The sequence below is a fragment of the Arvicola amphibius genome, chromosome 13 (assembly GCF_903992535.2).
Source record: "Arvicola amphibius chromosome 13, mArvAmp1.2, whole genome shotgun sequence".
Classification (NCBI taxonomy): domain Eukaryota; kingdom Metazoa; phylum Chordata; class Mammalia; order Rodentia; family Cricetidae; genus Arvicola; species Arvicola amphibius.
The window spans coordinates 48,124,549-48,136,692 of record NC_052059.1 but is presented as its reverse complement, the minus strand read 5'-3'; the positions used below and the strand labels follow the sequence as shown (position 1 = coordinate 48,136,692).

At 46.8% G+C, this 12,144-nt stretch overlaps 1 protein-coding gene across 1 annotated transcript in view; it reads right to left on the bottom strand.

Annotated features, from left to right (window-relative positions):
- The window catches only part of Ephx2 (epoxide hydrolase 2), a 38,498-nt gene extending 33,437 nt beyond the window's left edge, over nucleotides 1-5,061 (bottom strand). The window contains exon 1 of the mRNA XM_038310297.2: nucleotides 4,857-5,061. Within this exon, the coding sequence (XP_038166225.1) occupies nucleotides 4,857-4,957 (101 nt within the window). The 5' untranslated portion in view covers nucleotides 4,958-5,061. The remainder of the gene's footprint in view (nucleotides 1-4,856) is intronic.
- Between the last annotated feature and the right edge of the window lie 7,083 nt (nucleotides 5,062-12,144).

Below are 12,144 nucleotides of genomic sequence, written 5' to 3'. Positions count from 1 at the left end.
CCTGGACTGAAAAAACATGGGATCAAACCGGACTCTCTGAACGTGGCGGACAATGAAGGGTGACTGAGAAGCCAAGAACAATGACACTGGGTTTTGATCCTACCGCATGTACTGGCTTTTGGGGAGCCTAGTCTGTTTAGATGCGCACCTTCCTGGACCCAGATGGAATGGGTTGGACCTTGGACTTCCCACAGGGTAGGGAACCCTGACTGTTCCTTGGACTGGCAAGGGAAGGGGAGGAGAGTTAAGGGAGGGGGAGGGAAATGGGAGGTGGGGAGGAGGTGGAAATTTTTAATAATAAAAATAAATAAATAAATAATAAAAAAGAATAACAATCCAGTTGAAAAAAAGATCTTGAACTTTTAAGTGTTGAAAAATTTAAAGACTATGGGACTTTTAAAAGTCAGACTACATTTTATATTGTAACATTAACACAGAGATCTTGGGTATGAGCCACAAAATGGGTATTACTTAAAGGGATATGCTTGTGTGTCAACACTGACATGGGGTAGGACTACACTGTCATAATTCGTTTTTGCAAAACTGGCACAGATCTAGACACATCTGGGTAGAGAACATTTCAGTCAAGGAGTTGTCTCCATCAGACTGACCTGTTGCCAGATCTGTGGAGCATTTTCTTGATTATTGATTGATGTGTGAGAGGCCAGCCCACTGTGGGAAGACCATCCCTGGGCTGAATAAGAACAGCAGCTGAGAAAGTCAAGAATAGCAAGCCAGTAAGCACCATTCCTCCATTGTTTGTGCGCCAGTTCCTGTCTCCAAGCTCCCGCTTTGAGTTCTTGTTCTGGCTTTCCTAGGTGATGACCTATAAGCCAAACAAGCCCTTTCCTCCCCCAAGTTGCTGGTTGCCATGGTGTTTATCACAGCAAAAGAGAAACAACTAGAAGATCAACTTTTCTGAAACCTTGGTCTTGGCCTTCTACCCTTCCAGAACACTCTCCTACTAACCCAGCCAGTCTGTACTGTTGGCAGCCCTGAATAATGGATATACCTCGCCTATTATCAGTTGCAACTGCCAAACCCTTTGCAGACATTTACCATCCCCAAGTATGAGAACGATTATCTCCTACTTGGGAATTTTGTTTTTGATTATAGTGGAGTATTTTTTTTAAAAGCAGATTAACCCTCTATCCATAAAAGACGTGTACCTGAGATCTGTGGCCTTGTCCAGCTTCCTCATAATAGCAATGGTTTCTGTTGTGCTTTTGACATCAGTATTTTCTGAACAATCTTATTAAGGTACAATTGACATCAAATTTACATGTTTTCAACATGTTATTCGATAATGCATAGTAAAGACAAAGCAATGCAAATGCCACCTCACGCCTGTGACATAGCACGGCCGCTCCTCAGTGAGAGTCCCCAGACCCTTTAGCAGCTGCGCTGAAGTTTTAAGAATCAGAGTGCAGTTAGGTGCCACAAGCTTTTATTAGACACCTAAGTTGTGCAAGGCTGTGTGTTACCTGTGATGTAAAAGACAGGGAAATAACAATCCCATCCTTAGGAGACTCACAGTGACAGGTAAGCAGATAGCTGTATTATATGACCAAGAAGAAGGAACTAAAATGACTTATTTCTGCCTGAAAATCGGGGATTGACTAAAGAAGAACACATAGGAATGGTGTGACTGCAAGAGGACATTGCTACATTTATACAGCAAGAGCAAGCAGGGCTTATTTTGAAGTAGAAGCAATTTGACAAAACAAGACTATTCTTACCATTGGAAAACATGAGCACAACTTTTTATTACATTTCTTTATGCATATGTGTGTGCACTTGCACACAACATGCCACAGGGCACATATATGGGTCAGAGGGCAACCCAAGGGAGTCAGTTCTCTCCCTCCACCACGTAGGTCCTGGGGATGGAATTCAGGTTGTCGTGCTTGGTGGCGAGCACCTCTGTCAGCTCAGTCATCTCGCCGGCCCCTGAGCACTGTATTTTAAGATTGCGGTGGTGGCGCACGCCTTTAATCCCAGCACTCAGAAGGCATAGGCAGGTGGATCTCTGTAACTTCAGAACAGCCTGGTCTACAGAGCGAGTTCTGGGATGGGCTCAAAAGTTGCAGAGAAACCCTGTCTCGAAAAACAAAAACTAACAAACAAACAAGCAGAATGCCTCATCAAGGCAGTGAATAGTAAAAGACCATGACAGAAAACGAAACTGGTGAATCAAGAGATGCAAGAGGGGCTGGAGAGCATCAGCTGCTCGTCCAGAGAACCTGGTTAGCGTCTCAGCTCCCACATGGTGGTTCAGTTCCATCTGGGGCTCCCGTTCAAAAGGTTCTGACACCCTCTTCTGGCCCCCACGGGCACCAGGCACGCACATAGTACAGAGGTATACACACAGACAAAACACCCACAATATACAACATAAACAAAACACAATTAAGAGACACAATAAAATTTCTGAGAACTTGGTACTTCTCAGGGCACGGCTGTCAGCATGAGCTTTGGTGGCCTGTGCGGGAGGAGTTGTTACATCTGCTGGCAAGCATGCTGAAAATACCCAGTGCGTGGAAGACGCTTTTTCTTCGTTTTCTACCAGATTAGCTCACACATCTGATGGGTAAACAAACGCAACACTTGCACTCTGACCTCCCGCGTGCGGCTAGTTTTGTGCTATTCTATGCCACCCGAGAACAACCCTAACCATGGTCACAAAGGAACTGTGTGAGCGTGCCATCCAATGGTATTGCTCAGTGCATCACTGCAGACATGGAGAACTTCTGTAAATAAGGGCATGTATCAAAAACACAGCTGCCCATCCACTTTCCATAGAAGCTAATTTAATCTTCACTCAAGATTCCTAAGAAAAGGCAATGTCTCTTAGGATGGTGGACTAGAAAGACAGGTTAAGCAAGCGCACACCGGTGCACCCCTCCACACAAAGCATCCATCCATCCCCTCACATAAAAATGTGGACACCCACACCTACACACAAACTTCTTGGAAGCAAACTAACCATTCCTTTCTCATAACTCCTATTGGGCAAGCGCAGCTTAGAGGTGGATGGCTTTTCATTTTCAAATATTATTCTCTGTCAAATTCTACTTCACTGCATGCAGTGTGGCCACCTGATGGTGGACTTTGTAGTCTCTTGTTTATTTTTGCCTCTCAGCTGTTGGTGCATTTTATTTATTCGGCCTGGACAGATGAATTTCTAGAAGAGCAGCCAAGGGAGGCAGAGAGGGAGGAACCTGCACTGAGCGAAAGAATACTACTCTCAGAGCCACCAAGGGAATCTCCCCGCCACACCTCAGTCTCTGCATCTGAGAAGGTGCCTGCTTCTCAACCTTCCTAATGCTGAAACCCTTTAATACAGCTCTTCATTCGGTGGTGATCCCCCAACCATAAAATTATTTTTGTTGCTACTTCATACCTGGAAGGTTGCCACGGAGTGGTGTCTCAGTTCCTAAGACTATCAGAGATATGTGTTTTCCAATGGTCGTGAGCCACAGGTTGAGAACTGCTGTTCTAGACATTGAGCCTCCTTTGGGTTGGCTTACATGATTTATATAGTATAAAAGATAAGCCCTCTTGCTGTCATAAAAATTCTAGAATCAGCCGGGCGGTGGTGGCGCACACCTTTAATCCCAGCACTTGGGAGGCAGAGGCAGGCGGATCTCTGTGAGTTCGAGGCCAGCCTGGTCTACAAGAGCTAGTTCCAGGACAGGCTCTAGAAACTACAGGGAAACCCTGTCTCGAAAAACCAAAAAAAAAAAAAAAATTCTAGAATCATTAAATGAGGCAGATTTCCAGATCACAACCTGCCACTCAGGGGTAATTTGGAATTACCCCTTTCTTCTTTCCTTTGAGTCCTACTGGAATGACCTTTCGTCCTTTTTAACTTTTTTCTGTTTTGCTTTGTTTTGTTTTGTTTTTCGAGACAGGGTTTCTCTGTAGCTTTGGAGTCTGTCCTAGAACTAGCTTTGTAGACCAGGCTGGCCTCAAACTCACAGAGACCCACCTGCCTCTGCCTCCAAAGTACTGGGATTAAAGGCGTGCGCCACCACAGCCCAGCTCCTTTTTAACTTTTAAAAAATAAATATGCGTTCCCCCTTTCTGTATATAAAATGCTTGTGAATGGAAAGAGAAATGTAGAGGGAAAATCATTCATGAGCTCACGTACAATTAGTAACGTCTGGATCTTTAAAATATTTATTTTTATTACTTTTTATATTATGTGTGTTTGTGTCTGCATCTGTGAGTACAGGAGCCCTAGGAGGCCAGAAGGGGGCGTCAGATCACCTGGTGCCATCTGACACGGTTGCGGGGAAATCAAATATTCTTAACTGCAGCCTACCCTCCAGCCGCTTGTCTGGATATTTTGATATATTTTCTCCAGACATTTGTTTTTCTACAGGCCCCTGTTTTCTCCCTCTGCCATCTGAAAACGAGCCATTACTTTTGGTGTCAGAGACTACCCCCCCCCCCCCCCCCCCTCTCACTTCCTCGGGCTGGGGGCCATTTCTCTAAATTGCTGCTTGCACTGGCTCTTCTGTAATGCTGGCCTTTGGACAGAATTTTCTTGTAAGTCTCAGCGAGCATTTTAAAGACCCAGTTCAACAGAATTAACCCCGTAGCAAATAGTTTAGTATCCGCCTCCTTTTGCAAAGGGCAATTTTGAGGTTTTTAACAAAACTTAATTACTTAGCATTTAGAAGGGCTATGGATCAACTCGTGCACACTGATATTTAGTACCAGACAATGATTTTGATCTTGCCCAGGCTCACCAGGAAAGCAATTTGAAACCTGAGCTGGATGCGTGGGCAGGACACCAGGCCGCTGGGGACTGCCTACTTGTGACACAGACCTAGCGCGGGTTCCCTTACCTGGGTAGCGCCAGGGCCTCCTCGGTGCGTCGGAGGGCGCCGGCGAGAGAGGGAAGGGCCAGCACTCCGTCAAGGTCGAACGCTGCCACACGCAGAGCCATGGTGGCCTGGGCTGCAGGGCTAAGCAGACACAAACTCGGAGCTAGAAGGCTGTGGCCTTCACTGGAGAGAGTGGTTTGGGGACCTAAGATCAGAGTCTGCCAGGCTCAGCACAGCCCCCGCCACGCCCCACCACGCCATACCACGCCCACTACCGACCGAGCCCTGCCTACTCACCCGGTCCAGACTGGAGCGTCCGGCTAGAAGTTCCACCCAAGTGTCGAGTCTGAGCCACTACCTCCTGCCTAGGGGCCCGCCTGTTTGTAAGACTCCCAGCTTAACTACCAATCCCGGTCCCCCCGATTCTCAGGCTTTGACCTTTCTTAGATAGGCTTGGTATGGGGGAGAGAGGGTAGCTCTTGATAGGATAGAGAGGGAGGAAGGCAGAGGGGGACATTGTAAACATTCTCTCCTTCAGTATTCTGTTTGGATTGACATCTCTTCTCCAAATGCCGCACACGTCTTTGCAAACCCTTTCCGTCTGCCTACTTCTCCAAGCAGTGTTCCTAGAAAACAATACAGCTCTCCAGTCATAGCGTGCCAACCCAGAGTACTTTCTTGTGGCTTAGAAGAAATAAATCGAGTGTGGTTCCCCTTTGTACATTGTATTTGAAATAACATAAAAGTGAGCTGGGCCTCTGGGAGGTTTCTGGAAACTTCCTGGCCCTTGGCCCAGTGTTGTCCCTAGTTAAGAGGGAAACCAGAAACCTCACCCTTTAAGGAATTCAATTAACAAATCCATCGTTTAGTCCATGACTGTTGTGAAAAACTGTCTCCCTTACTGCAATGGGGAATTGAAGTCTTCCTTTGCTCTTGAGGCTGCCAGGTAGGAAACAGGCTTATTGTGGGTTGATTTTGTGGTCCTTTCTGGCACTTCTTCCTTTTGCCTCCGGTCTCGCCTGGGACAGTTCGTATTTTCTGAGATTCACACTTAGGAAGCAGAAAGTGGATAAAAATGTAGATTCAAAAGATGGATTTTTTCCACCTCAAAATATCTAGATTAAAAGTCTTCTTACTTCAAATAATTTTTTGGGCATACCTATGAGGGATTTTTCTTAGTTAAATTATTTGAAGTAAGAAGACTTTTAATCTAGATATTTTGAGGTGGGAAAATCCATCTTTTGAATCTGGACCATGCCTTCTGCTGGCAGTCTATATAAGGACGTGGAAGAAGGAAGCTTGCTCTCTTTGCTTACTTGCTCTCACTCATGCTACTAATTCCTTTGTTGGCATTAGAGCTTACTTCTTCAGGACTCCAGCATATGCTGAAGACCAGCTGGGACACCCATCCTTGTGGTCTGAACAACTACTGGAATCTTGGACCTTACATTAATAGGCAGCCATTGTTGGCTTAACCAAACTGTAAGCCATTCTAATAAATCAGGATCTTTTAAGTTCTTTTTCTCCAGAGAACCGCACGCACACACACAAACACACACAGAGAGAGATACAGGCAGACAGTCATAGAGAAACATATGCAGACAGTCAGACAGACACACACCAAAACAAAAATTAAAAAAAAAACAAGTAACAATGAAAAGAATATAATACAGGACTCTGGTTAATACAGTGGTCTCAAAAATAAAGTTGACTTTTTTTCTTTAAGCCAATGAATCAGATTGCACAAACTCTTAGCTATGAACCTCTGATTGACAGACTTTCCTTTGGGTTCCAGCTGTGCACAGCTACCTTCTTAGTGCCCACCTTTGCTTGACCGTGTGATGCTCCTCCTGACTAAGGCAGAACTCTGCTTTGTTCTACTTTCAACAACTGCTCCTTCCAGGAACCTATGATCTGGTTAAGCCTCCTCCAAAGCCTTGGTTCTCAACCCATGGCATTATTAGGAGGTAACAGACCCTTGAAGAGCTGAAGACCCAAGGGAGGTCTTCTGGTCACTAGAAGTGCGTCCTTCAAGGGTGTATTGGGACTCTAACCCCTCACCTTTCCTCTCCCTTGCATCTTCTTCCTGAGTAGACTGGTTTTGTTATGTGCTGTTGCTATGGGCAATGGAGCCAACCAATCACAGAATGACACCTCCAAATCTGTGAGCCAGACTAGACCTTTTCCCTTTCCAAAACTAAGTACCTTGGGTGCTTACTGCGGCAGTGGAAAGCTGGCTCGCAAACAGGAGGTCCCTGTCTTACTAAGTAACATAACCCTTGGTTCAGCTGCTCAATCCGGAGACCTTGGAGTTGCTTGCTGACACCTGGCTTCCGACTGAGCCAAGTGCTCTGAAACTTTGTTCCAGGGCTGGTCAGCCGACTGGGGCAGAGACCCATGGTGGTGTTTCCTTCTTAAAGGTTTGGCTGCCTGGAAACAGATCCTTTCAGAGATTTTATTGGTCCACCCCATTCCTCATACTTAATATGTTTGCCCCATCCCCCATATTTAATACATCTGCCTGTTACTCATATTTAATACGTCATGTCATCTCTTTGAAAGAGGTACAGTGATTTCCGTTGTGTACATCTGCATTCTGACTGGTAGAGTGTTACTGAATCCATAAATGTGTTTATGAAAGTTACAAAACGAAGAAAAGTCTACAAAAAAATGGACTTCACAAACCATCTCTTAAAAAGAAAAATATTAAGAAAAATGAAATATGGAATTCCACCTCCAAACAGGAATCACCCTTGGTTAGTGTGATGGTTGGGTTCAGCTGTCAACTTGGCAGAAGTTAGAATCAGCTGGTGGAGTGTTGCAGTGAAGAGCTGTCTACATCAGGTTGGACACGGGGTGTGTCTGGAGGGATTGTCTTGTCATAATCGTTGAGGGGAGGGCTACCAAATGTGGGTGGCCCAGATAAAAAGACACGGAAGGGCAAAGGTCACTGTTTTGACTGTTGGCCTTCATTGTTGAGCGGAAGCTCGTCTTCCCTGTTGCTGGGGCTTCAAACTCTTTCACCATAATGGAACCAGCGTCTCAAGTCGGCCATCGGGACTGAAGTCTCCTCTCCAGCTCTCCAGGCTCCTCGAGGGATTCGGTTTGTCCCTCTAGAGAACACGTGACTGATAAAAGAAAGCTCCTGGCTGTCACGCCTGCCTTTTGTTTCTTTCTTGTGACCAGCTTGGCTCTTCAGTGTGTTCTGACACTCTTGTGTTAAGTCATAACTCAATTTTATCCCTAGATTAATGAGCTCAGTTACATTCCCCTGGACTCTCATGGGCCACCCCATGTCAGTGTGCCCCTTCTGTTTTAAGCCACCAAAGGCACAGGCAAATGAGTAGCTAGGTTTCTCCAAAGGATAAAAAAATGAGATTTCTTTTTGACTGCTGATCCTCATTTCTGCTACTTGTAATGTTCATGTATGCTTTAGAAGCTAACAGAAAATAAAAATTAAAAAAAAGTGACTGGTACAATAGTGACATTTCATAAATGACACCCGGTGTCAACTACTATATTCCTAACAATTGTAGAGAGCTGTCTTGTTAGGGTTTCTATTGCTGTGACGAGACACCGTGACCAGTGCAACTCTTATAAAGGAAAACACTTCACTGGGGCTGGCTTACAGTTCAGAGGTTTAGTCTATTATCATCTTGCTGGGGAGCATGGCAGCACACAGGCAGACATGGTGCTGGAGAAGGAATTGAGAGTTCTATATCTCCATCCGCAGGCAGCAGGAAAGAGACTGTGTACCACACTGGGCCCGTGAGCTATGCTCGCTTGCTCAGGCACATCAGCCCAGCTTCACACGGGACTGGTGAGCCAAAGGAGGACATGGGAGAAGGGTCTCAAGGGGAAGAAGGTTTATCCGCTACCATGCAGGCAGGGATGGTGCAGGCCCCATGGATTCAGCAGTCAATTGCAGTGCAGCGTTGTCATGGGACTGGTCCTGTAAGCCGACCTGAGCTGTGCCTATTACTCTTGCGTGGTTTCTGAGGTCAATTCTCCAAGCTTCCATGGGCCCACATGGATATTCTGTCATGGCCAACAAAGACAGGTCTTACTCTTGACCAACCCCCACCACCACAACAATACTTTCTCTCTCTCTCTCTCTCTCTCTCTCTCTCTCTCTCTCTCTCTCTCTCACACACACACACACACACACACACACACACACACACACATCTTTCTATGGTATCTTCTGGGTCTCACTGTGCCTTCTGGAACTTCAGGACTGTCATTAGGAAAATCCACCATGCCCTTGACCTTTCCCCTCTCCTTCCCCTCCTGTCCCTCCCGCTCCTCAATTTCTGTTATTGCCAGTCTTGTGGCTCTTACCCAAGGAACCTGCTTCCACTGAGGTTCCCTGTGTGCCCCCAGGGAGTGGGGAGGGGATATAAGCAGGTGAGTGTCTGGATCCTTACCCTTGCTCCAGACCCCCAAGACACAGACATTAATATCACATCATCAGATTCTACCACTTCCAGCTGACCAATCAGCTATTACTTTTCTCTAATGTGGCTCCCTCTGATCTCCCAGAAGCCCATGGAAGCTCCCTTCTCTTCCCAGTCCCCAGGACCCTCTTGCTCTCAGTCAGTGCCTCTTCTTTCCTTGTTGTTTCATGGAAGAGACTGACACTCCACCACCTCCCAGGGCTCATCAACCCACAGACGTCCACAGTGCCAACTTCCTCATTTTCTTGCTACATAACCTTTGCTCAAGTCCAAGGCTAGACCTTCCAATGTGTAAGAGCTGGCACCCTCGGGGGTGGGGGGCACACAGACATTCCTATCAGCTCTCTCCTTATTGGTTTCGTAACCCCCACCCTGTAACTATGCCAGAAACTGCAAAGGTTCTGCCCCCACCTTTTGAAGTTTTAACATCGAAAGGGAACCATTTCGAGACACACAGTAAAAGGACACATCCAGATGGCTGAAGTCCAAGCTTGCATTTCAACTGCATTTCGAGCCCATGATTTGCTCCCTTGTTGCATTAGTTGAGTCCCCAGCTCTGGCTGAGGAGAAATGAGACGCCAGTTCTAGGGAAATTGCTGTGAAGAATGGAGCTTGACGCTGAAAGCTGCTTCTAGTAGCCCTGGCTGAAAAATCCATAGCTGTCTCCCGACTCACCGTTCCTTCCTGCCTCCAGACCTAGGCAGCCATCAGATCGTCTCACGCCCCAGCAGGCAAGTTCTAAAGAGGCAGCACACAATAGCACTCCCCCCCCCCCCCCGCAATATCTACAGGACTTTCTTGCTTCTGCCCACAATCTGGTGAGTGTGTATGTGCATAGATTCCTATGCTCTCAGACCAGGAAGGTTTAGCTGGTATTTAGGGAACAATGGACGGGTTTTCTAAAGCTTTGGGGGTTAGTCTGTATGTTTGAACATCTACATTATGTATGGGGCTGGTGCAGCTGATAAAGGGGCTTGCCGCTAAGCCGGACTTCCTGAGTTCAATATCTGGGATCCCATGGTGAAAGAAACTCCTGAAAGTTGTCCTCTGATCCCTGCATGAGTGCTGTGGCCTGTGCACATGTGCACACGTGACCAGACACGGTGTGGGTGGTTTCTTTGGAGAGACAATAGCAGTAAGTCGTACAGGTGATGGAAGACTAACTTTCTGTTTGTAAAGTCGGCTTCCCTCCCTGCTGACACAGAAAGAGCCCGGAGGGGCTTTCTCTCCAAAGGCTGAGAGGTATCCCGGTCTCCACTGGGGCTGTGAGAAGTGCTTTTGACTTAGGGTGTTGAGGTTTAAACTAAGGGAATGCTATGTTCTGCATAAGCGTTCCTTCAAGGTCCACACTGTAAAACCATGGTCCTCAGCCTGGTGGGGGTGGGGGCGACTGAGAAGGGGTGAAAATTTTTGAAAAGTAGAGACTTTTCAAAAGAAGGGAATTAGGTGGCTGGGGTGTACCCATTTAGGGCTATTGGACTATGGACCCTCCTGCTTTTCTCTTTGCCTCTCAGACTCCATGAGGTGAGCAGTTTTCTACACTACAGGCTCCAGAGCAACAAAGCCAACCAACCAACCAACCAGGGGCTGGTTGTGAATCAAGATTGACCTTTCTTTCTTAGATGTTGCTTTCTTCGGGTATTTCATTGCAGTAACAGAAGTCTGATTACTAGGAGATTTCGCAGTATGTGAAATTTTATAGTCCTCAGTCAGCTAATGGAAGACCTTGGGATGAGTTCCTTCCCACTCAAAGTAGTGAGTAAAGCCTAGTCCGTGTCCCTGTGGTCACTGGGGTTATGACCCATCTAGGACAGTATAGGACCCTGAGGGAATGAAAGTTCTATGGAGAGAAGATCATTAATAACAAACTGGAAGAAGAAACCAATACTCATTGGGGGAATTTACACAAACAAGGCCCTGCTTTTACATAAACACTTTTAGCTTTGGAATGCTGTGAGTTTATTTTTTCAAGACTGTTCTTATTTGAATTGGGAAAGTTGGCTCTGGACTGATGAGCCAGGACTAATGGCCCTGGTCTATATGCCTTTGATCTGCGTGGCCCTGGTCTGCATGGCCCTGGTCTGCATGGATCTGGTCTACACAGCTCTGGTCTGCATGGCTCTGGTCTGCATGGCCCTGGTCTGCATGGTCCTGGTCTGCATGGCTCTGGTCTACATGGCTCTGGTCTGCATGGCCCTGGTCTGCATGGCTCTGATCTGCATGGCCCTGGTCTGCATGGCCCTGGTCTGCATGGCCCTGGTCTGCATGGCCCTGGTCTGCATGGCTCTGATCTGCATGGCCCTGGTCTGCATGGCCCTGGTCTGCATGGCCCTGGTCTGCATGGCTCTGGTCTGCATGGCTCTGGTCCACATGAATCTGGTCTGCATGGCTCTGATTTACGTAACTCTGGTCTGATGACTATGATCTGCATGGCCCTGGTCTGCATGGCTCTGATCTGCATGGCTCTAGTCTGATGACCCTGGTCTGTATAGCTCTGGTCTACATGGCCTTGGTCTGCATGGCTGAAGTTATACAACTGTCAATTACCTGCACAGCAGCTCACACTGACTTTCCAGGTTTGTACACCACCTAGCCTGGCTGTTCTCCTTCATAGGGCATAAATGGCTTTCAAGAAACTGTATCAAAACTCACCCTAATTAAGTAGTGCGTCTCCTGAGTGGAGATCCTGTAGCATGTTGCCCTGTGTCATGGATGCCATTGTGGCTACTGCCTAGTCCACTGCCCTCCTAAAATGTACAATGAGCACTTTGTTTGTCTGAGGGTTGTTTGTTGGAGTTCAATATTTTCTTCCATTACGTCTGGACTTCACAGCCATAGACAGACTGCAGACA